The 25,357-nt window shown below is 42.0% G+C and overlaps 1 protein-coding gene across 1 annotated transcript in view; it reads left to right on the top strand.

Annotated features, from left to right (window-relative positions):
• The window catches only part of ELOVL5 (ELOVL fatty acid elongase 5), a 69,086-nt gene that overhangs the window by 25,678 nt on the left and 18,051 nt on the right, over positions 1-25,357 (top strand). The window contains exons 2-3 of the mRNA XM_087438723.1: positions 18,849-18,914; positions 19,869-20,056. Coding sequence (XP_087294849.1) covers positions 18,857-18,914; positions 19,869-20,056 — 246 coding nt within the window. The 5' untranslated portion in view covers positions 18,849-18,856. The remainder of the gene's footprint in view (positions 1-18,848; positions 18,915-19,868; positions 20,057-25,357) is intronic.

Genomic DNA, 25,357 nt, shown 5'->3' with positions numbered 1-25,357 from the left:
GACCTTGATCGCCCCTTCGTACCAGCCTACGGCATAGGGACACTCTCACCCCACCTTCCCAGTTTAAAGTAAACACTAGAGCCCTTCCCTTACTGCTTCTCCAGCATCGTTTTTCACTTTCTCTCCCCTCCATCCCATCCCCCACTGGCAAGCCTTAGCCAAAGATCGTTCTGTGAAGCCCCACCTGACCCACTCAGCCCTGTGTGAAATTGACTCCTCTGTTTTTATCCCCTATTTTCTCCTGTACGGACTTTGTCAAGGCACCTCAATCACTTTATTAGTTATTCATCGCTTCTCTCTCCCCTTTCTCTCTCTGGAGGCAGATTTATTGTCTTGTGGATTTCTGTTACACTGCATTACATGTATGTTTGATGGATGCTTGCTGAGGATAATAAAAATAGCTGCCATGAATTGAGGTGCTTACGCTTTGTGCCAAGGGGTTCATATAATCTCATTTAATCCTCACAATAGCCCCATGAGGTATAGGCATTATTACGCACATGTTTGTGGATCAGGAAACTGAGGTCTGTGCGGGTTCAGCAGGTTACCAAAGAGCATATTACAATGTTACGTGTCAGAGCCCGGGGGATTGTAACTCAAATTAGATGTATTACAGATTATATTTTCTCATACAAAGAGTGAGAATCAGTAGTCCCATAGGTGCCGCTTCATTATGAGTTAAGTCGTTTAGGGCCCATCTGGAGATCTATCCATCACTTACAGCTAAGGTTCTTAATTTGGGGACTGGGGGTCCCTAGGATTTTAGGGACTCTAAATGTCAGTTTTATCCAAACTCTCTGTCATTTGGGGATAGAGAGAAGGTCTCCTTTGTTTAATCAGATTTTCACAATTGATATGGGATCCCCAAAAGGTTAAGAACTACTAATATAACATTACTTCTATAGAAAGTATGAATATAGAAAATAGAATTTTCCAAAGGCCAGATGACTGGTTTACAAATTAACATCTAGAACACAACCCTTTTGTAAAGTAGAGATTATATGTTTTGATAACATGAATGCATGAATGAAAATGATTTATTTTAGTGACTAGGTTTTTTAAAAGTAGCAATTTTCTTTTGACTCTGTAAACAGTCATTCCCTTTACCTCTGAAACGGAAAACTACCTCTCTGTTATGGACTGAATGTTTGTGTCGTTCCCCCCCCCCCAACCCCCCCAAATTCATATGTTGAAGCCCTCACCCCCAGTGTAATGTTCTTTGGAGGTGGGGCCTTTGCGAAGTAATTGGGTTTAGAATAGGTCTTGAGGATGGGGCTTCCATGATGGGATTAGTGCCTTTATAAGAAGAAGAGAGACCAGAGCTCCCTCCCCACCACATGAGGATACAGCTGGAAGGTGGCTGTCTTTGAGCCAGGAAGAGAGTGCTCACCAGGCACTGAATCTGCTGACACCTTATCTTGGGCTTCTCAACTTTCAGAACAGTGAGAAATAAATGTCTGTTGTTTAAGCCACCTGTCTGTGATATTTTGTTACAGCAGTCAGGGCTGACTGAGACATTCTTTCTTCCCTTCTCCAACCAGGTGGCATATGTTAAATTGTTCATGTATATGAAAGAAATCATTGGAGAAAACCACAATACATTTTAAACATGTCACTGCTTCTGTAGTCACACTAATTTTCTTCAAGTAATTGTTTTCATTTGGTTCTGATAAGAAAAAATGTGATAGTTTTTCCAAATTAAAGTAGGATATTATGTATCATTTTATATCTGCTCCCCTCCTGCATCAATTAAATGTTCTTACCTTTCAGAGGGGTGTATGTGTTGAGCTGTTGTTGATTTGTGCTGAATTTCTGTGTTTTGAAATGAGCTAAAAATATGGATTCCAACTGGATGACAGCTAGATTTCTGAGCTTAAGTGAAAGGCCTGTGTTCTGTATCTCACCCCAGTGCTGTAATGCCTTAAACCCATTTGGTGCTCAGTAGTGAAAGGCATCTTGTTCAACAATGGTATATGCCATTTTGCCACCTAAATTCTTTTCCTAAAGTTTTCATCTAATTCTCCAGGAAAGAATTTTTACAAGTTCTATACACAAATAGGTTGTTTTTTTCCCCCCTCAACTATGTCCTTAATTTTCATTTTGAGACCTGTTAGAGTCTCGCTTGGTGTTGGCTCTAGGTAGGCATCTGACTGACTTCATGTTCATTTGATCACTGGCTTCTCTTTCTTCATTTTGTTACAGCAAAATGGCTTTTATGACAGCTTGGAGTTGAATATTGGTACTTGGGGAGAATTGAAATGAAGAGGAAATCTTGTTATTAGCCAGTCAGAATCTTCAGTTACATTAATATGACTTGCTAAAATACTTGCAGTTCCACTAAAATGTAATCACCTTAGGGCCTAATTCTCAGTATTTCACCTTTAATGGTTGACACTGGGGTTTTAAACACAGTGGCAATTGTTGAAAGTAGCACTTGGTGAAAAGAAGAAAAGCATTGCTAGGAAGAGATCTAATCTTGCTGGAGAATTTCCAGAGGGGGTTACAGAAGTCATCTCAGCCGTTTCTGGAAGGCGTCCGCTGTTCTTTTCTGGAGAGCCATGCGAGTTGAATGGCTCCTTCCTGTTGACAAGCAGCAGGGGTCCCCCCTGCAGAGCGCACACCGTGACTCCTACCCAGCGCCCACCCCCGTAAACTGTGGATCACGGAATGATGATCTCTCCTCCATGTTGTAAAAGTGCTTCTTAACCACTTTGTGTTTTTCAGGGGATTGACAGAAAAATGATCCAAAGGATAGAAGAAAGCACAGTTTTTATTTTTCATAATGCAGTAGGCTTTCATTAATATTTTCGTTATCAAAAAACATCTTGACAACTCACAATTATTGATATCTAAAGTTTTCTGTTTCATTTATGAGAATGGAAAGTGGTAAGGAAATAACTGATTGCAGGAATTTATTATTTAAAGCCATAGAGGCATAAAAGATTTACAGATTTACCCCGATTATCTATGCCTGCTCATCCACAGTTCTGTAAAATTGGACTTGACATTCATAGTTCTGACTCTGAAACACTTTAAGATGACAAAATGCCTGTGAATCATCAAAGATTAAATTTTATTTGGGGAGATTTTATTTGATTTATTTAATGGGTTTCTTACTTTATGAAAACTGGCCTGCGTGAGATGTATGATCCCTTGAAGTGAATCAGAACATTAGATCAAAACATTATTCCCCATTGCCTGAGTAGTGTGGATAAATAAGCATTTACTGGAAAGCTAAGTTAGACTGCCCTGAAAGTTAAAATAGTGAAGACACTAGCATTTAGGTGAAGGGTTAAGCTTTCATGGATGGGGTCATAGTTCAGACTATCCCTCTCCAGGACAAGCCTTCCTTTTACAAATAGTTACAACTGTGTGTCATTGGGTTGGGGAGAGGGGATGGTGGTTGAATTTTTAAAAAATCAAATGCTTAGTCTTGTTTATTGGTTTGTTTTCCTCACTTTTGTGGGTCTTTTTTTAAAAAAAATGTAACTTTTTATTTTGAGGTAATTGTAGATTCATAAGCAGTTGTAAGAAATAATAGACATCCCAAGTACCGTTTACCCAGTTGCCCCCAGTGGTAACATTGTGCAGAACTGTAGTTCAGTGTCACAACCAGGATGCTGGCGTTGCTACAGTCGAGATACAGAACGTGTCCATCAGCACACGTTGCCCTTTCACAGCCACACCCGCTTCCCTCCTGCCCTGGCACCATCTCTAACCACTGGCAGCCGCTTCTCCATCTCTATAATGTTGTCATTTCAAGAATGTTATATAAATGGATTGTCTTTTTTCACTCAGTATATTTCTCTGGCGATTCTTCTAGGTTGTTACGTGTATCAGTAGTGTGTTCCTTTTCATTGCTGAGTGATGTTCCATTGTTTGTTTAGTCATTCTACTGTTGAAGAACAACTTGGTTGTTTCCAGTTTGGGGCTATTACAGATAAAGCTGCTATGAACATTCATGTACAGGTTTTTGTGTAAACATAAGTTTTCATTTTTCTGGAATAATGCCCAATCCTGTACCATAATTTATTTAGCAGGTTACTACTACTTAGTTGGATATTTAAAGGTCCCCTCCGCCCCCGTTTTCTGCTGTCACATCACTGACGACAATCTGATAGGTAAATCTTAATGCACATCTGCTTTTATTTCCTTAATATAAAGATTTCTAGAAGTGGACTTGAGTGTGGAAAATTTGAAAGCTTTTATTTTTTTAAGTACCTTTTCTTTTTTAAAGTTTTTAATTTTTTTAGTTGTGTCTCATTCCAGAGCATTTTCACTACCTGAAAAACTCCGTACACATCAGCAGTTACTTTCCCTTCCCCCACCCCGCAGTCCCTGGCAGCCACTAATGTACTTTCTGTCTATATGGATTTGCCTGTTCTGGACATTTCATAGAAATGGAGTTGTACAATATGTGGCCTTTTGTGTCTGGCTTCTTTTACTTAGCATAATGTTTTCAGAGTTCATCTATGTTGTAACATATATCGGTACTTCATTCCTTTTTATGGCTGAGTAACATTCCGTGTTATGGATGTACTATGTTTTTATTCATCAGTTGGTGGAAATTTGGGTCGTTTCCATTTTGGGGCTATTATAAATAATGCTGCTGTAAATATTGGCATGCAGGTTTTTACGTAGACATATGTTTTCATTTCTCTTGGGTATATACCTAGGAGGAGCATTGCTGGGTCATATGGTAGTTCTGTGTTTCACTTTTTGAGGACCTGCCAAACTATTTTCCACAGCAGATGTACCATTTGACAATCCCACCAGCGATGTAAGAATGTTCCAATTTCTCCATATCCTCGCCAACATTTGTTATTATCTGTCTTTATCATTTTTGCCATCCTAGTGAGTGTGTGTGGATCGTTTTAAAAGAGAAAGGACCAGAGTTGTCTGGGCAACGTTGACTTGCTGATCGTTGGCCCTCCTGAGCTACCAAGTATGAAAACTGGTTGTGCACTGCTCAGGTTGAAGGTCCCAGTGGTGTCAGCTCCCTGTCTCTGGGCTTCTGTAGAAGGAGAGGAAATTGTGAATCTGCCTGCCCCTCATGCCAGAGCACCTGACTTGGCATGGGCTCTGTGAGGAGCCCACCCTGTCATGCCAGGAGGCTCAAGGGAGGACCTGCCGCTCTTTGTGGACTCAATGGCTATTTTGAAACAGAAGTTTGCAGAAACTCTTAAGCTGAAAAATTCCCGTGCTAGTTTGCATCATAAGAACAGCAATTGTTTTACTCCTTCACAGGAAAAACAAGTCTTTCTTGGATACTGTGAGATAAAGACTAGAAAGGCTTGTGGTTTTCGTTTTCATAGGTGACATTTCAAAATTCATTGAAGATCATAAGCTGCCAGAATGATAGCTTTAAAATATATTTTAAAAAAAATCAACTGTGTCGTGGTTTGCAGAGCACACGATTTGAGCATAGCAAGGTAACCAGCTATTCCTGGCGTGCCTGGAACTTGCCTGATTTTACTTTTGTCTTGATTTTTGCATCCCGGGAAACCCCCAAGTTCCAATAAGCCAGGATAGTTGGGCACCCTAAACCTGTAGTAAACTAAATGGCTGTGTTTGTTGTTTGACCAAGTTACTTAAAATCCCTAACTTTAGTTTCCTCATCTAGAAAAGGGACAATTCCTTATTGAGTCTTTGAAAAGCTGGGTATGCAATAGATGTTAGCTCCCTTGGCTGTTAAGCTTCAGGCCAGTAATAAAAGTGTTGGATTGTTTTCAAAAACAAATTCTGTACTTTAGATAACAAGCCTTTTCATTTCCTTCCCAGTGCCAATTAAATCAAGGGGGAGCGTTTATTTTTAGGGCCATGCTTCTCATTGGTACCTGCATTACGTGTAGTAACCAAAAGGAAAGCTAGCAAGGGGACGAGTTGACTTTTAAGAACCTCCTCCCCCAACCCCACTGACCTCGTTAATTTCTAAGCCTTTTATCCGTTGCTGAGTAACAAAATACTGCAAAAGAGAGTCCCTTAAAACAGCAAACCTTTATTATCTCACACAGTCTCTGAGGGTCAGGAAACCCAGAGAGGCTTAGCTGGGGGGTTCTGGAGGTTGTATTTGTGACTGCGGTCATCTGAAGCTAACTGGGGCCAAAGGATTTGCTCCCAAGCTCACTCAGGCAGTCATTGGCAGAGGGTCTCAGTTTCTTTCCACATTGGCCTCCCCATAGGACTGTTCATGACATGGCAGCCAGCTTGCCCCAGAGCTAATGATCTGAGAGAGAGAGAAACACACTGCCTGACGAGGATGAAAGTCACAATGTCTTTTATAACCTAATCCCAGAAGTGACATACCGTCTCTTTGGCTGTATTCTGTTGGTCGCACACACGACCCTGGCTCAGTGCAGGAGAGGATCATTGGGGGCCGTCTGAGAGACAGTCTTCCACAGATACCAAGTTCACTTGGAGAAGCCTTGGCCCTCTAATCCAGGTAATGAAGCCAATAGGAAGTGGCTCAGTTTAGGACTGATAATAACAGGGCCCACATCTCTGCCTGTGTCCAGATTCTTCCCATGCCCCCCTTGTCTCCATCCCAGCAGTATATGCAGTTGGCCGTGGCCAAGTCTGTGACATGTCTGGCAGCTGCAGCCACTCAGTGGCACCCCACACGGCCCCAGTTCAATATGGTTAAACAAGTAGTCACTGAATTCCTTCTTTGTGCCAATAACAGCTGCTGGGGATTACATGGAGCAAGCTGGATATGTTCCCTGCCCTCACTGAGCTTTTCAGACTTGGTCACCGCTGATGCCTGGCTCGGGACGTGGTGACAGGGGTTAAGGAGTTTCTGCTACTGACAGTGGTATTTTTTACGACAACATTCCAGAATGGAGAAAGGGCTTACACTACTTAATACATGCTGATTAAATGCACTATGTCCTCTGTAACACAGTGGTTGAAAGATAGGAGAACTGGTTTCTAACTTAGTGGGGTTTTATTTCACCTTGAGAGATGGTTTGAAAGTAAGTGATTTTTTTTTTCTGGCTAGTGGAGTTAGGGTAAACAGGGAGTTGTAACTGAATTTGTGGGCATGAAAAATACTTTGTTCTTGACCACCGTCCTAGTCTAGACTCTGTCAGTGTGATACAGTCCCTGGGTACTGTCTGGCTGACCAAACTTCAAGAGCTGCGGGGGATTTTATTAGAGTCCAGAAGCCCAGTTTATAGACACAGCACGGAGTGGTTCCTGAAGAAGACCGCTCCTCAAAGGTACCTAAGCAACTTTTCAAAAAGACAGATTTCTCAGCTTCTAGACTATTGAATCAGTATTTCTAGGGCCAGGTCCCAGAAATCTTGTTTAAAGCTCCTAGGTGAGTCTGAGATGCAGACAGATGTGAGAATCCATTGATAGGAAACTCTGAAAGGCATGCAGGCATTCATTCATTCACTTACTCATTCATGGTTTCAACCAGTAATCAGCTGTCTGTCAGGCACAGATCCAGCCTCTCTGAGATACAAATGGGACCATCAGAGGCTCTGCCCTTGAAGAGCTTAGAGCTTAGACCTTAATGGGGATTGTGAACAAAGGAACAGATAATTACACTATAACCAATAATCACAACACTTAAAAAATAAGGCTATAATTTTGTCACTGATTGAGATAGCGTAGAAGTGATGATGGGCGCATGAAAATGAGGCCAAGGAGGATTGCTGCCCCCTTTTTCCATCATCTTCCTGTCTAGGTCTCAATTACAGAGATTTCTGAGGCCTCTGTTACCAAGCATCATAGGTGAATACAACTGGTTTTGGTTCTTGTTTTTTTAACTTGACAATGTTATTTAAAATTAAGTTAATTATGTATCTTATTCTCATGGATAAAGTTATATGAACTCAAACAATACTAATACATACTGTCACCATCCTCTTAACAATAAACATGTGAAGATGCTCCCTTGAAAGGCCACATGGGGTATTTTAAGAGGTGTAGGTCATAGAGTAGAAGACCTGGGTTCAAATTTTGGTTCCACACAAGCTCTGTGACCTTTGGCAGCTCAGTCACTTCTCCAATTATAATTGTAGGCCACCTACCTTATGCTGGGAGTACAAAAAAGGCATATCAGATCCAGATGGATTTCCACTCTATACTACGGATGGTGTGGACACTGATCTTATCTTCCACTCACAGAGAAGTCAATGACCAGCATCCCCTGAACATTCCAGAGGAATTTATCTAGAGACTCAAAAAACCCTGGATTCACGAGTATCATTATGGCTTGGGATTCCCTCCGAAGTGGAAGATAACAGAGCTGTGAGGTGTGGATGTACATGAGCAGGTTTCATTGCCCACAGACTTCGCAGGGAGCTACAATTTATGGCTTAGCAAAACTCTTCATAAACATTGAATGTGAAATTGGTCAATACCAAAGGTTTTTGCAGTGATGATGATAATACATATATGTTTGCAGCGCTTCCTGTGTGCCACGCACTGTTCTAAGTATTTTACCTTCATTTAACCACGTGAGGAAGGGAGAGTAACTTGCCCAAGGTCACACAGCTGGTAAGTGGTAGGGCAGGGATTTGAACCCAGGCTGTCTGGCTCTAGGATGTGTGCTCCTAGCCACTGCTACCAAAGTGGTCGGCCCACAGGTGTCTTTGCACACTGCTTACTACTTTAATTTTTAAGAGGGCAGGGGTCATGTCTGTCTTTGTCACTGTTGTTTTCCTAACAAGCAGTATACTGCTGGGCACATGGTAGGCACCTATTAAATATTTGTTAACTCAGTAAGTCAGCCACCTTCCAAATGACTGGTGGCTTGATGAGTGGTCATTTTTTTTTTTTTAATAATTTTTTATTTATTTATTTTTCCCCCAAAGCCCCAGTAGACAGTTGTATGTCACAGCTGCACATCCTTCTAGTTGCTGTATGTGGGACGCGGCCTCAGCATGGCCGGAGAAGCCGTGCATCGGTGTGCGCCCGGGATCCGAACCCGGGCTGCCAGTAGTGGAGCACGCGCACTTAACCGCTAAGCCACGGGGCCGGCCCGATGAGTGGTCATTTTGAGAATCATTGGGAGGGCAGAAATAAAACCGGGGCTGACCTGAGCCCGGCACTCGTGGATCTTTTACCTTGTGTCACTGTAGCCTTTGGGGGATTAATTAGTTACTGTCAGCAAAGCTCTTTGTGAGAGCAGAGTTCTAAGTCCATTTGCAGCAGTCTGGCCTCGTCCACCAGCAAGGAGCATTCTGTGTGTAGATTAGCGTTGTCTTTTTCCAAATGACAGAGTGCTTCAACCCAAGCAGAGGTCATCACTGTTCTTGTTCTTTCGGTTTCAAATAAAAGTTACGTCATCATCTTTAAGGTAATAAAACTCTACAGGAGTAATTTTCTACAGTGAACCCCTCTCCAGATGCTTGTTGGGTAAGTGGATTGGTGTGTGGGTCTGTCTGTCTGTCTGGTCTGTCTGTCTCTCCTAAGGACTAGGAGAAGAACTTTGAATTTGACGGTACATTCTGTTCTTTAGCTGTGAATAAGAATTCCCCTAGAATACATTTCTAAGATCCTGTTACTTTCCCTCTTCTTGCTGCTGAAAAAACCGGCTACGTCGCAGTTTCTTAGATCAAGTATATTTATATATTACCTTCAAAATCTAGAAGAATCTACCTCTTTCTCCGGTGGGGAAGAAACTCTCTTGAATGTTTAAGAGGGGTGTGTGTGTGTGTTATCGTTTTGTTATTTGTTCCTTTCACACCTTGTAAACTGCCTTTACAAGGCAGTAAACAGATGAGAGTGGAACATCTCCATTAGAAGCCCAGATCACTAGCGTGGGGGAACTTTTCCCTGAGGAAATAAATACCTTCTTTAAGTAGAATTTAGTCCCTGTTTTGGGAAGCTGCCGTTGTGGGCTCATGTGTGTCAGTGCTTGATGTTGTTTTCCCTCTTTATTATTTTGTAATAGCAGGTGTATCTCCCCATTTATAGTATCGCCCATAGGTAATTATTGAACAAGTGGGAGTACGGGTTCTTAAAGAATTTGGGCTTTAACTGAAGAAGTGCAGAGTATGTTCCTGTAATACCTGAAAACATAAGTATCAAAGTCATGTGAAAATGGAAATTGCTACATGCTAAATAAGTTGCCCAGCCAGCAAAACTACGAGAGGCCAAAGGGGAACCTCTGTCACATCTAATCTGGGCCTTGGAGAAAGGGTTGGAAGCAAAGACAAGGGAGAACAGGGAGGAAGGACCACAGACAATTCATTTAAGAACAAAGCCACTGGGGTGCCTCTCTACTGCTTTAGAAGAATGTCCTTCTCCCACAATGGTTAAAATAATACTTTTTAATTAACTGGTGGCAACCAAGGAGCTGGAAGATGGGGGTTTCACTTTTATTTTTGTGCAAATGCTGTTGCAACATTTCCCTGCAGCTTGTCCATAATGCCAGAATAAGCTTGTTCAGCCTGCTCTAACCACGGAGCTAACCTGTAGCAGTACCTTGTGTGCATATCAGTGCCCTCGTTTTGCAGTTACTTATCTAAGGTCCCGAATAGGGCTGTCTTCTGTTTCTACGTGTCTGATGTATGGTAGGAAAAAATGACTATCAGAGTAGAGTCGGTCCTCTGTATCCGCAGGTTCCGTATCCATGGATTCAACCAACCGCAGATTGAAAGGCCTACAATGGTCGCATCTGTACTGAACATGTACAGAATTTTTTTTCTTGTCATTCCCTAAACAATACAATATAACTACGTAGCATTTACATCATATTAGGTATTATAGATAATCTAGAGATGATTTAAAATATAAGGGAGGATGTGTGTAGGTTATATGCAAATACTAGGCCATTTTCTGTAAGGGACTTGAGCATCCACAGATTTGGCATCTGTGGGGGATCCTGGAACCAATCCTCTGCGGATTCTGAGGGACAACTGTATTAACAAGAGTTTGTTATGCCTTTAGAATGGAGGTTAGAAAGTAGAGGGACTCTACGGGGGAAAAAGAAGCAGCATAGATTTTTGGATTGTCAGAATGACGGTGCCACTGTCTATGGGGCAGATAATTTCTCCTGAGCCGGGATTTAATCCAAGTTACATTTATTTAAATGCAGACATTCTAAAGGGATTCTGTTGTCAATTCACTTTCATATCTGAAAGCTTGTTAGTACTTAGATGTTCTTTCTTTCATGGTCTTTATGACAATGTTTTATATTTAAACATTTTGAGCAAGGTGTGGTTATTTTCCTCCTCCTCGTTCTGGAGCTGATTTTCTCCAACCCAGAAAAACCTTCCAGGAAACAGTGTTGTGACTACCAAGTTAAAGCACCATTCAACTTTTTGTGTTATTGGCAGCCAACTTGGAGAATGTTCGTATGCCGGTTTAACAGAAGTTAACTGTTAAAAGGGAGGAATAGGTAGGAGAGAAGAGCAAATGGAGGGAAATTTCATCCTGACCCCTTGTAGCTAGTCAGCTTGGCTCAGTTGACTCATTTTTAGAGGAACTGTGACAATTCAAAAAATAAATAAGACAGGATATGGTGAGGAAGTTATACTAAACAGAAGTTAAACATCTGCAATTTAAGCCAGAAGCAGTGTGACTTGCCTGACTTCATGGGAAAGGGGGCTTTCAAAGCAAGCTGACTTCTCCCTGCTACCATTGCCTTAGCAGCGAGAGAAACCAAGGCTGGAGCCTAAAGATCTTTCCTGCGAAGCTTGACCGTCGGCACACAGCCTGGTTGTGGGTTTAGGAAATTGACTTTCTTTGCTATAATATATTTTTTAAAATCTTGATATCTTTTGAAACAGATTTACTCTGAGATCCCAGTACTTTTCGTTTGCTGAGCAGCCTGCTCACTTTCTCCTGCTCCAGATATCTGTGGCTAAGGTGATTAGCATGTGCATTCGAGACAGATAACTTCATCATGAGAGTTGTGATGGAAGCTGCTTGCTATGCCATCTCTCGTTAACCCCTCCACCTTCTTCCATTGTTGTCCTTCCCCACCCCGCCCCCCATTCTCTCACATTTGATCGTCCCTCTTGGGAGCCAAATGGAAGGGGGGGGGTGGTTTGCTGTCGAGCTTATTGTAGTGTCTTTTTTGAAACAAGCCTTCAGCAAACTCTCTTTCATATTAGATCAAAGTGGACACTAATGCATATTTAACCTCCTGCAGATGATCCACCTGGGCATACTGATCCTGGAGAGAGCCAGCTAACAGACAAGATGGCTTTTCCACGGGCACGGGGCTCTCTGGGGGGATTCAGGTTTTGCTCTTTTGTGTTCTGCTTGTGTCAGTATTTCCAGCTTTCTATAATTCGTGCTGTGGTGGTTCTGATGTCTCTTGAGTTCAGCCTTGAGGCTCACCTCTCTCCTGGAACGCTGAGGACTGGTACCAGGATCTTGCCCCGGGACACAGAACTAATCCTTGACTCGGCTGAGGGTATGCTGAACTCTCACATCCTCTTTCATCTAGGGTCGTTTATAGAGAATGACTAGCCCCAATTAATTTTTTAATGGGCTACTTATGATGAGGCACAATTATAATACAGTTGCATGCTTACCAAAAAGACTCCAGAATTTGATAAAGTGGCTTTCAACTAAGGTGGCTTTCAACTAAGAGTGTCTTTTGGAAAATGTGCATAATAGATGAATTCTTTAACATCTCTTCTAATTTACCTGCCTCTGTTTTCCACCCCTATCCTGTTTTCATTGTCATCATTTTCTGTGTGTGGCCCTTGAATTAGTGAATAGCTTTTGGATACTATTGTGGTTGGAATTTTTTTTTTAACATCCTATTACTCCCTGTGATGACCTGTACTTCTGGTTGAGCGGGCATCGGAGACTCGTGGTTAAAGAGGCTGGGGAAGCGATGCTTGGCTTGATGTAAGTGTGAGCTGGTTCCTGGGAGGTGCTAGCCAGCCCCAGCCATGTCCCTTTTCCTGTGTGCGTGTGGGGAGCCAGCCGGATCACAGAATGGCTTATTCTTTTGCTGCATTTAGGACCAAAGCTCCTCTTCCATGGTCCCAGCGCCTGGGCTTGGTCCCTGCTAGTACAATTGTACAGAGCAGCTGTGTTCCCACTTGGCCCGGCTCACCCAAGCTGCCTAGAGGGTGACTCAGGTCATTAAGAAGTGATGTCACTGGCCACGTGCAGCTGGGAAGGTGGGGAACCGCAGCCACCAGGCAGGCTGCAGGCCTAGCAGTGGGTGGACCTCTTGTGCAAAGTGGATCATGCTGTTCCCGTAGTTCCAGATCACTAGGCAAAGTGTCAGGAGTTGTACCAGGGCCCTGTGCCCTTTAGAAAAGTACAGAAGAGTGTAGCTCGGCCAACAGGCCACTCAGCAAGTGCCCAGTTCACCCATGGGGTGGGTGGCCCAGCCTGGCGGTGAAGAGTTCATTTGCTGAGACCTTCTGTAGGTTCCTGGGGCACAGCAGGTAGGCTCAGCGAGGGAGAGGAGGACAAGGTGCCGCAGGCAGGCTCAGCCGGGAGCATGAGGGCACCGTGCAATGAGAGCAGTTAGGGATTGGCACCTTCTTCTGTCCCCAGCCTGGTGGCACATGCTCTGCAGGTTGTGCCATGTGATTGGTTTTTGCGGACCACGATTGAGCAAGGTCTAGGTGCCGTGCGGGGAGTGGAGGGCAGGCCTCCCGAGTTGCTGCCCACCCACTGCCCTGGCCTGGCCTGGCCTGTGGTCCTGGAGCATGCCAAGCAGCCTGGCCTTGGGGCCTCTGCACCCACCCACACCACTAACTGGAGTGCCCTTTCTCTTGATGGATAGGTGGCTTGCTCTCTCATGCAGGTCTCCGCTCTGTTGTCACCTTCTCAGGGTAGCCTTTTCTAAATGCATCTTCCAAAGTAAGTTTCTGCGCTGTGACCCCACCCCCTTTATCCTGTTTTATTTTTTCTTGCTGACAGTTAACTTTACATAACATATGATAGGTGTGTGTGTTTCTGCCCCAGCCTTCAGGATCCCTCAGGGCCTTAGTAATGCAGGCACCTGGCAAGCATGTGGTATGAGTGAAAAAGGGAACACATGGTGTTGAGGGAGGCTAGGTACGTGGCTGGCCAGACAGAAACGTGACATCGAGCTGAGTAAACGACGAGGATAAACCTTTGAAGATGTCTCTTGGAAACCTTTGTGAAAACAAACAGCCCTGTTGCAGTGCATGTCCAGTTGTGGGGTGGTGGGGAGAGTCTGGGGAACACGCTTAGCATGTCAGAGGCCAGCCCAGATTCAGACCTGTGATTCAGGGGGTCGGGACTCTGCTGATTAGAGGCCTCTGTTCAGGGACCACCTCCGCCTGTCCTCTCCTCCTTTTCAACGTGGACGTTTCAGGAGTAATGAGCAGCTCTCTTTGAAGATTATTTTCCACGTATATTCTTTTAGAGAATGTTTTGCTAGCTATTTCATATTTTCTTAAGTATGATTATGAAAAGTTCTGCGAACCTAAGAGAAGAATTCTCGAGCTGGGAAGAAAGGCCGTCTGAGAACAGATGTGCCGTTATTGACAAAATCCCCTCTCACGCGCGCGCCTTTGCAGAGAACGCACTCCTCCTAGAAAGACGGAAGAGTGCTCCTGTGCCTGCCAGCTTCCGAGGGCCTCAATCCGAGATGGGTTTTGACTCGGATTATTCGGGACAGATGGCTCGTAACAGAATTCTTCAGTATCTCAAAATACTACGTTCCACAGTCTCTGGTATCCTGCTGCTGGCTCGGCACTCTTGGACTGGAATTTTCCCTTCTGTTCCATGAAGCTGCTTTTCTGGTGCCGTGTTGTTAGCCTGGGTTCTTGGGCTGAACTCTGTCCTAGGCGTCGTTGTCCTTGTAATAATAGGTCGTTTATAGCGATTCCTGGGCCTCATTTCTTTCCAAGTCCATTGATGTTCTCCCCCCACCTCCACCCCTAGAGGTCTGTTTTCCATCGTTTTTAAACATCTCTTCACTCTTGTTTCAGCTTTTCTATATCCTCCTTACATAGAAACCAAAGCTGGCTACAGCCCTCTGAAAGGCCTCTTAGTTAAAAACCAGAATGATTCCCTTACTGCTCTTGTCAGGGGTATTCTTGATGTTAGAGCCCAAGATGCTGTTACTTGAATATTGTTTTTACTGCTTGGTGTTGAATGTGTAAATGCAGCTTGTTGTATTATGCGTCAGTCTAACATCTGCTCATTTGCAGACTGGATTTTGGTTTTGGGTTGACTGCATCTGGCTTCTTCCCCATTGTGAATGCCTAGTTTGTTCTAGGTCTCCAGGTATGCTCCTTTGTGTTTATCTCTGTTTGGCAATCCTTTGTACACAGTAGGTGCTTGATATTTGTGTATTTAATTAGTACGTCCATCTTAGCCTTGTCTTTCACGTTTAGATAACATCTCAATACTGACAAGGTCCCCTCTCCCGAGATGGTATCAACTCCCCCACCTGCCCTGCTGTCCCCCTGGGAGTGTTAGGACATGAGGTGGACATTGTGGGTTGTCGTGATGACTGGTGGCTCACTGATGGCATTTAGCGGACAGGGACAGAATGCCAGCAGTGTCCCGGCTGGGAAGCACGGGCAGCCACGGGTGGTTGGCAGTGTTCATTATGGAGTTGGACCTCTGGCAGACATAGCGTAGGAAACATTTATTGAGGGCATACTGCATGCCAGGACCACTCTGAGGACCTGTGTCTATTAAATCACTTGATCTTCTGAACAACCTTAGAGGCAACTACTTTAATATTTCCTCCATTTTACAGATAGGAGGTTACAGATAGGAGGTTAAATAGTTTGTCTAAAGTCACATTTCTAGTAAGTGGAAAAAATGGGTTTCAAACCCACGTTGTCTGTTAAAGAGCTCAGCATGGAACCACTTAATCACCTGCCAGCCCGTTATGCCTGCTCTCATACCTGCTCTCAGCCCCTTTGTGCTTAATACCTGATGATTATATGTTTAATGTGACCATTAGTAAGCTGTCTCCCCATCAAGTAAGAGCAGAATCTAGATTTAAAACGTCTTGGAAGGGGCTGGCCCAGTGGCATAGCAGTTGGGTTCGCGAGTTGCGCTTTGGTGGCCCGGGGTTCCCCAGTTCAGATCCTGGGCGTGGACCTACTCACTGGTCATCAAGCCACGCTGAGGCGGCATCCCACATAGAAGAACTGAAAGGACCTACAACTAGGATGTGCAACTATGTACTGGGGCTTTGCGGAGGAAAAATAAAATAAAACGTCTTGGAAGAAGGTAAATCTGTCCCCAGTGGGCAGCTTGTCCATCAGTAATTCAGTCCAATCGTCATGGTTGTTTCTCCTTGAGCCATGTCTTTATTTGCTTTTTGTTGGGGTGCACGGGACCCTGTGCCCTCTGTATATAGTCGTGTGTCGCTTATCGACAGGGACACGTTCTAAGAAATGCATCATTAGGTGATTTCATCATTGTGCAAACATCATAGAGTGTACTTACACAAATCTAGATGGTATAGCCTATTACACACCTAGGCTGTATGGAACTAATCTTATGGGACCACCCTCGTATATGCGGTCTGTCAGTGAGCAAAACATCGTGTGGTGCGTGACTGTACATGGCCTACCATCCATCACAGATGAAGTTAAATTGTGTTAGAGTGATTTAAGTTTCACAAAAACATGATTATTGTCTTTCAAAACTTGCGTTTTCTAGCTGATTTTCACTAGATGAAAAAATAATTAGATACCGTTAAATAATTTTTTAACTGCAGGACTTCTAATAGCCTTTGATGGATACAACATTTCTTATTTAAGGTTGGAATCCTTTTTAAGAGGAATTCTGTTTAGGAAATGTAAAACTAAACCAATTCTTTAAAATATTTTCTAGAATTTCTGTCCCCTGAAGAGATTCACTGTCTGGGGAGGAAAATGGCTCAGGACCAGAATGGTTGTAAGAGTATAGTATGTTAAAAAGATGTTTAATTTTTGAATATCAGAAGTGACCTAGTGCCATGGTTGTGTAACTATGGAGTGACAGAGGTGGCATACCTAATTGTTGGCACTTGAATGTGTGGGCACTGGTGGCTTCTTGGTTTCCAGCCATGGGTTGAGGGAGACAGTACACTCCCCTAGTCCACCCTGGGGCTGGACAGATGTGAGGGCAGAACCCTGGTAGCTACTGCTCTCAAAGTGTCTTTGATGGCATCACCCATCTCTGTCTCACAGCCAGCTGGATTGGCTTGATTGTAACTACTAGAGCCTTTTAGGTAATTTCATGGATAAAGTGGTTTATCCTGAAATGAGCCAAAGAATACAGCACTTCACTGTAGCGAGCCAAGGAAGAGAAATAGCATTAAATGATTAACAACTTAGTTAATAAAACCGATTTTGCCTTTGGTCTGGGAAGGTAAAATATTTGTGGTTATTTCTATAAGAGTAATGACCAGGAGAAGTTGAAAATATATGCCTCCTAACTTTAATGTAGAAAATCTAGTCAATACTCAGATGAAGAGACACTTAGCTACCATCTAAGTGTAAATCTTAAATGGGGGAAAATGTAGGGAGCTATAAAATCTTAGAGCCCTGGTGGTCTAGTGGTTAAGATCTGGCGCTCTCACCGCCACGACCCGGCTTCGTTTTCCCATCAGGGAACCACACCACCTGTCTGTTGGTTGTCACACCATGGTGGCTGTGTGTTGCTGTGATGCTAAAAGCTATGCCACCAGGCTTTCAAATACCAGCAGGGTCACCCATGGCGGACAGGTTTCAGCAAAGCCTCCAGACTAGACAGAGTAGGAAGAAGGACCTGACCACCCACTTCCGAAAAAACTGGCCATGAAAACACTATAAATAGCAGCAGAGCATTGTCTGATACAGCGCCGGAAGGTGAGAGGATGGCGCAAAAAGACCGGGCAGGGTTCTGCTCTGCTGTACGCAGGGTCGCTAGGAGTGGGAATCGACTTGAGGGCACTAACAACAAATAAAATCTTAGAAGATGGAGGTAGATCTATAACTACTAACGTGAGACTCTTTCTAAGATGTTTTATTAAGATAGGCGCTTCTCAAAATAACAGTGTTTTTCTAAGTTTCTTTTTTCTGTGATCCCTCACAGTAAGAATAGATTTTACATCACAGCTGAGTACATCAGACTTATAAATCTTTAGTGAACATATTTATAAAGCAATATTTATTCATTCTCACTAAGGGCAGAGCACTCTGATTATGATCAGTTTGTTGTTATTTTAATGCTATGTTGACTTGACCATCTACTAATGGATTGCAGTCCACGATTGTAAAAACACTCATTAGGCATGACCTCTTTTGTGCTCAAAAGAGGAAAATCTCTGGAAGTAGACCCAAGAAATGTTACCATCAGGGTCCTTCTGACAGTGAGGGCTTTCGGGATTGTGGTTGGAGGGAAGTGATGAGATTTTTTTTACCACTTTTCAAAATTTTTATTTAATTTTACCACTTTATTTTTAATATGTGAATTTTTTACTGTGGACATGAAGTATTTAAAAATAATAATTAGTGAAAGTAACAAGCAGAGGGAACCGACTTGCCCTGTGGCTCCTCTCTCAGGTGCCGTTCTTCCTGTCTCTGTCGTCTTACCTCCAGCTCTGGGTCTTCCCAGTGGGCTCTTCTCCCATCTGCCCCTTTCAGTCCAGTTCTGCTCTTCTCCCCACTGAGATTTCAGCTTCATGGAAGGAGTTTTTATGGAGCTGAGAAAAGAAGTTCAGAAAACTGGCACTTCATTTATAAAGTGAATTTACGGATTTGTGTCTTTTGATTTTCAAATTAGAACTAGCACGTAGTTACTTTTGTGAGTTTAAAAAAAAATTGTTTGAACATGAGAAACTTAACCGTGTCCATAGCATATCTTTGAAAAGAATTTGTTCTTGTTCTTTTGTGAAAAAAATACTGTATAAAAAGCAGTTTGAGTAGAGATTAATCAATGTCTTTTTTTCTTAATAGGTTTTAAAATGGAACATTTTGATGCATCACTTAGTACCTATTTCAGGGCTTTGCTAGGCCCCCGAGGTAAGGTGGTTTTTGATTTTGCTTACCCCACCCACCCCCATTATAGCTATTTGTAAATATTGCATGAAGAGATTCTAGAAAACATTAGCGTTTTCTATGGTGAAAGTAATGCCTTGTCCTGGATACCACAGGGCTTGGAGAAAGTCCTCTGGTGGTTATTGAAGGTGCCATGTCCCCTGGCTGTTGGAGCAGAGACACAGCTGCTGTGCGCCTCTGCTGACTCTAACTGGAGATCAGCTTATGCGGTACAGCTCACAGCCTGAGAATCCCACAGTCACTATTATCAAGTCACCATACCGCAGAGCGGTGTGTTCTCCTCAATCCTGTGCGTATCTAGAATGCACTGCTGCAGCAAGAGTTTAAAACTCTTCCCCTTTTACCATTTTAATGGCTTTTTAATGTCCTTTCCTGTTGTGTCATGTCAACAGGTAAATATATACAACTGAACTCACTTTTTAGACTCTCTTAATCTTTTATTATCTCTTAAGAAGTAAATCAGCTCCATTTTGCCTTCTTTTAATATCTATAAAGTCTCTTAATGTCTTATCTATAAAGAAGGAACTTTTTGGGTTCACAGCAACATTCATAGAAAAACTACAAGAGGCTTTTAAGCAGATGAAAAGATTCTCAGTTTCACTCATGATTTTTAAAATACAAAAGAAAACAACAAAAGGAACTTCATCTATTAGTATAGCAGAGATGAAATAATACGTTTGATACCATCAGTGATAATGGTGAGGATGTGGAGAAAGTCTAAATTGGTGCAATCTTTCTGGAGGGTATTGTGTCTTCTGTTGAAATTAAACTGCTCGTGCCCTTTGACTCAGCCGTTTGATTCCTACAGCTAATCAGGATCAGTTATGCAAAGATGTGTGTAAGGATGCTCCTTGCAACATAACCTGTCAAATATCTACCTTCTTAATCACTAATTATTTTTATTTGATTGTTTTCCAGATACCAGAGTAAAAGGATGGTTTCTTCTGGACAATTATATACCTACTTTTATCTGCTCTGTCATATACTTACTAATTGTATGGCTGGGACCAAAATACATGAAGAATAGGCAGCCCTTCTCTTGCCGGGGAATTTTAGTGGTGTATAACCTTGGACTCACATTGCTGTCTCTCTATATGTTCTATGAGGTAGGTCAGGGGTTAACACGGGCTTCCTTTCACTTAAATATACTCCTGTCGCTGTCCTGAATTGTGTTGCTAAATGAAAAAGGGCAGCTGCGTGGGGTCGGGAGGGTTCTGGGAGAGCCAGTACATTAATGCATTTTGAGTATGTTTTGAAATTGATTTTTCAAGATGCCAGAGTTGTTTGTACAAATATGTCTTCCAGAATATCCAAAATAGAAGCCTTTACTATTGATTCTTCTGTTATTTATGTTTTGTATTATATTCAGAATTAAAATAAATATTTCAGAAATACTCTTACGCAAGCAAAATACAGAGTGGAAAATGAACAGAGCGTGAAAAACAGATCTGTGAGCGTTTTATTATTAAGCATTTAATAAATGCCTGGTTCTTGTTTGGAGGTGGGGGAGGAAGGAAGTGGGTGGTACTTGTGCTTGGTATGTTTGTGGTAAGTCAGCCTCTCTGTCCTGATCTGATAACTGTCAATAGCTTTGAGATTTGACAAGTTATTTTTTAAAAGCTGAGAAGAGTGGATAGTGAGATGTGTCTTTAAAGTTTGAATGGTCTGTGTAAATTCAGGCCAGATTATTTCGTCTGTATAACCAAATTTGGGGATCTCAAGGGCACATGTCGTTGCATAAGTAAGAGTGAAAGACAGTCTGAATCCACACTTCTGTCCCCACTATTGTGCACGGTATGGTAATAGAGCCTTTAAAGCTGGGGGGAGGGCAGCTGCCCTCCAGTGGTAAGCACAATTCGTGTACATTTTTAGGGGAAGGACTACACCTTTCACGCTTATGACACAAAATTATTGGTAAATCCCTGGGATAGAGAACTGAGCCGTATGTAAAATGAACACTTTGAAGTACTCTGTTTAGATTTTTAACCTTTTATTGTGGCTTTAATTCTCCGAGGACTAGTGAAGAAGATAAGGGGAGGAGGGGGAGGGGAAAAATCAGCGTGAATCTTCAAATTAGCGTTTAGAAGAAAGAATGAATTAATTCCCTGTCGGCCTCAGGCTGTGCCTATGTCTCTGTCTGCATGTGGTTGTGTGTGGGAGTGTATGTGGGTGTATAAGCTAGTGGGAAACACTGTATCTGATGGTCAGAGGTATTGCAGCTGTTGGAACTGTGTCCTCTTCTCCCATGTGTGTTTCGTAAGACCAGGTAAAGATTTTATGACTAGAATAGTAGATGCTACTATCATTGCTTTTATTAACTTTCTGTGAAATGCTTACAACTGCTTTTTTGGTTTTTTTCTGTCCTGTTCTAGAATGAAGGCAGTTTAAATTAGCCTCCAAGATGGATATTGCAGGACTGGAGGCAGGGGCAGTGCGCAGGAGTGACTCCTGGGCCCAGCACTGGGCACATCTCTGTGTTCAAGGGACAGAACCGCAGCCAGCTGTCAGGTTTTTCAGAGTGAACTGTCTACTTTCCCATAATTGATAGATGATAGAGCTATTAACTTAAGAAAGCTTTTATAGAGGTGGTTATTATGCGTAGCAGTAGTCTAGAGAAAAAAATATTTAAGATTGTTAAATCTTATAGAACTTAAGCTTCTGCCTTATATATGTTTCTCAAGCCCTAGAGATCTAGCTGTAACTTCATAATCTAGCTTCTCTTAAACAGATGATTCCTTGTAAAGAGGAGAAGGAAATTGCTGTATAAATTGCTGCTCTGTGCATATGAGTGAAGTTGGGGGGTTCCGAACACACTGTAATAGAAAGTTTAGATTTTCCTCTGACAGCTTGGCGAGAACAATAGAAGATGTTGAGCTGTGTCTAAGCACTGAGTGCAGAGATTTAAGAAATATACAGAGGAGCAAATAACATTCTGACTCGCAATTGAGCGTACTTAGATAAGTAATAGATAAGGAGGCAATAATTCCTTGAATTAAGTTTATAAAAATATACGCAGATCACATAAGCCCAAGATAAGTCCCGGGACGCTGAGTTAGATGATATTTACATTTGATTTTTGTCTTTTTTTTTGTACTCACGTAAACTTGTCAGTAATACTGTTAAAACATATCCTTTGTCAAGTTTTTAATTTCTTTTTAGCTGCTGATTTTTCTTTTTTTACGTAGCATTTATATTCCAATGACTAGTACAGCCTAGGAGAGCAGTCATGGAGTTTTACAACAGAACAGACTGAGGAGTGATGGAGCCTGCTTGGGCCCCTCAGTTCAGAGAAGTGTCCCAAGAGTGGGAGCCGTTTGCCAGTGGTCACACAGTTGGCATGGCCGTGATTATTAGTCTTTATTTACTCTCCTGCTTATCTACGTACTCAGGTGTATAAAGAATTTAAAAAAAAAATATGTAATCCGTGATGTTTTTGTTTATTTAATCCTGTGACATGAATTCACAGCTGCCTTGGCAAGTTCTAGGTTAATACAAATAAAATTAACTTTTACTTAAAGGAGACAAGGAGAAATCTTGAAAAAAGAGAGAGAAAAAGGAAATGAAAAGAAAGTCACTGAAACGTTAACATTTCTGGAAGAAGGAAAATAAATGATGGTTTTAAAACTGTGAAACTGAGTTTAAAATGTAGTGGAAAGAACATAGATTTGATCATAGTTTATGCACTTGGTAGAAAGAAAATGAAAAAGAAAGACATGGTGTTACTTCTAATTATCTCATGAACTTAGTGTTTATTTCCAGGAAAGAGGCCGTGGATCCCTAATTAGAAGTATATTTGAACAGTGGGATGTTTTAGATTGAAAGTACAGGACTTTATGGCATTCCTTTTAGCTTTTACTTATTAAGTCAGGTATTGTCTAATCACGGTGATTGGTGAAGGCTCAGAAATAAAAGTTCAAGTTACAGAAGAGAAACAACTTAGTTTGCATTAGTTACTCAGCTTTGTAAAACTGTGTCCTCAGAGCAAACATAAAAATCTTGTGTGCCTTTCTGCCCCCTGAGATTCAGGGCATATTTCGTCTGAATAGAAGCCCCACTGTTTTTTCAAACTATCCAGATGTCTTTCCCCTTGTCCCCAGCCCCAGATTGAGAATCCACACCTACCTGTTGCCAGATTGTAGCTTTTCCTCCTCGTGCAGTATAAACCCAGGAAGGACTCTGGTTTCCCCTGGCCCACTCAGCAAGCTGTATGAGCCGCTTCTAACTCCTTTGTGAACAGATCACACGTGGGGTTCCCACTCGGGTAGCTGCTCTGTCATGATGTGGAACCATTATGGTGTGTCTGCCCTTCTCCTCCTTGTCTCTGGCCTCTTGTCACCCTAAGCAGAGAGGATCTGATTGCTTGGTTGGTTACAGTCCAGAAGGAAGTCTGTCTGGTGATCAGCCTGGGCCTCTTGCCCTGATCCCGGGACTCAGCAGTAGCCAGCCGGGAAGCCAGGTCAGTACTGCACGGTACACGTGGCTTTGACCTTGAAAGCACTGCTGGCTCTTCCTTCAGGAGGAGACACTGCACCATCTTAGCCTGCCTTTATGCCCAGCTCTTCCTAAACCCCCTCAACACCAGGTTCTTTGGTTTTCTGGATCTGTCTCTGCTCCCTTAGAAACTCCATCTTCCTTTCCGACCTCAGCCCACCTGGGTTTGACAGTTCCATCTCATTTTTAGGGACTTTACTCCGGGATCCCTTCCTCTGTGAGGTCATGAGAGCAGTGACTTGTCAGCCTCTGCCTCCCCATTGTTCCCAGGTGCCCAGTGAATGTGCCCTCCAGTGTCCTGTCCTTCACACACAGGTCACTGGCTGCCAAGATTGCTGTAATTGCTGCTTCCACACCTTTTTCTTGCCATTGTTAGTATGGCCCCACCAAATGTATCCTGAGTATTAGGATAGAAAAAGCAAACGCCAGAACCACAGTTTGATTTTATTTAACAAAGAGAAATCACAGGTTACAAACAAGATTATTTTTTGAGTGTTTGTATGTATTCCCTTGCAGTTAGAACTATATGTTGTGACTAGTGTGAGAGAATGATCTCTCTCAAACATTTGGAACGTTTAAAATGTAATTTTAAAATAATGATTGATAGCTAACTGGCTGGGTGGGTGTGGATTGGCATAGATCCAAAACATATTCTTTCTTCCCCTTTGCAATTTTTATTTTAAATTGTCATTTCAGAACTACTTCAAAATATGGAAAATAAAATCCTATAAATAGTATCTATATACCTAACAAATTTTGACATTTATTATTGGTTTGAATTTTTTGTTTAAAAAAGAAAACATTATAAAATACATCTAAAGTACAGCCACTTTCCAGACGTAACTTTCTTCCAAAGTTTATCTGTTTCTTCTCTGGATATGTTTTTATACTTTTACTGTATGTGTATGTATACATGACAATACATAGTATATTCCGAGACAGGTGTTTTTTGTACATAAATGGTATATTGTTTATACTCTTTTTCAAATAGCTGTTTGCAGTCAGCATTATATTTTGAAATGAATCCATGTTGAATCTTAGAGATTTAATTCATTAATTTTAACTTCTCTGTATTTCAGTGTTAGAATTTATTATACGATTTTTTCCATTTTTCTTTGAATGGATGTATACGTTGTTTTAACAGTGTTGCATTGAATGGTCTTAGACGTGTCCCCTTGTGCATATGTGATACAGATTTTTTTTGCCAGGTATACGCATAGGAGTTTAATGACTGAATCTTGGCAGTCTCTTGTCTTTTAGTGAGGAAATTTAATCCATTTTCATGTAGCATAAAAACTGTTATTTTGGAATAATTTCTTCTATCACCTTTTCTTCGTGTGTGTGTGTGTGTGTGTGTGTGTGTGTGTGTGTTTTCTTTGCCTTTTTCCTCCCTTCCTGCTTTCTGTTGAATTTTATACTATTTCTCCTTTCATTTTACTGATTTAAAAGTTACTCATTCTAATTCTATTATTTTAGTAGTTACCCATAAGTTTTTAACATGCATCCTTGACTTAATGAAGTCTAAAGTAAATTGTTATTTCACTTCTCCTGAACAATACCAGGACCTTAGAAGATTTCAGCTCTGATCCCCCATCTTCCGTGTTATTGTTGGCAAGCGTTTAGTTCCACTTTCTTCTAAGGTCCTAAACAGTCATCATTATTACAATCAATACTGATTTTCTTTGCTCACCATTGATCTGTGAAATCCATTGTTTCCTTTGAGGGTCAGTTTTCTTCTTCTGAAATAGTTCTTTTCTGTGAAGGGTGAACTCTTAGGCTCTGTTTGAGCATCATATTATTTGTCTTTATGCTTGAATAGTATTTTAGGGCTTGGAATTCTAGATTAACAGTTATTTTTCCTTAGCACTTTGAAAATTTATTCCAGAGAGTTCTGCAGTCCCATTTTTGTTCATTTG

The sequence above is a fragment of the Ceratotherium simum genome, chromosome 13 (assembly GCF_057802395.1).
Source record: "Ceratotherium simum simum isolate JZ-2026a chromosome 13, ASM5780239v1, whole genome shotgun sequence".
NCBI classification, from domain to species: Eukaryota; Metazoa; Chordata; class Mammalia; order Perissodactyla; family Rhinocerotidae; genus Ceratotherium; species Ceratotherium simum.
This window is presented reverse-complemented; position numbering and strand designations above follow the sequence as displayed.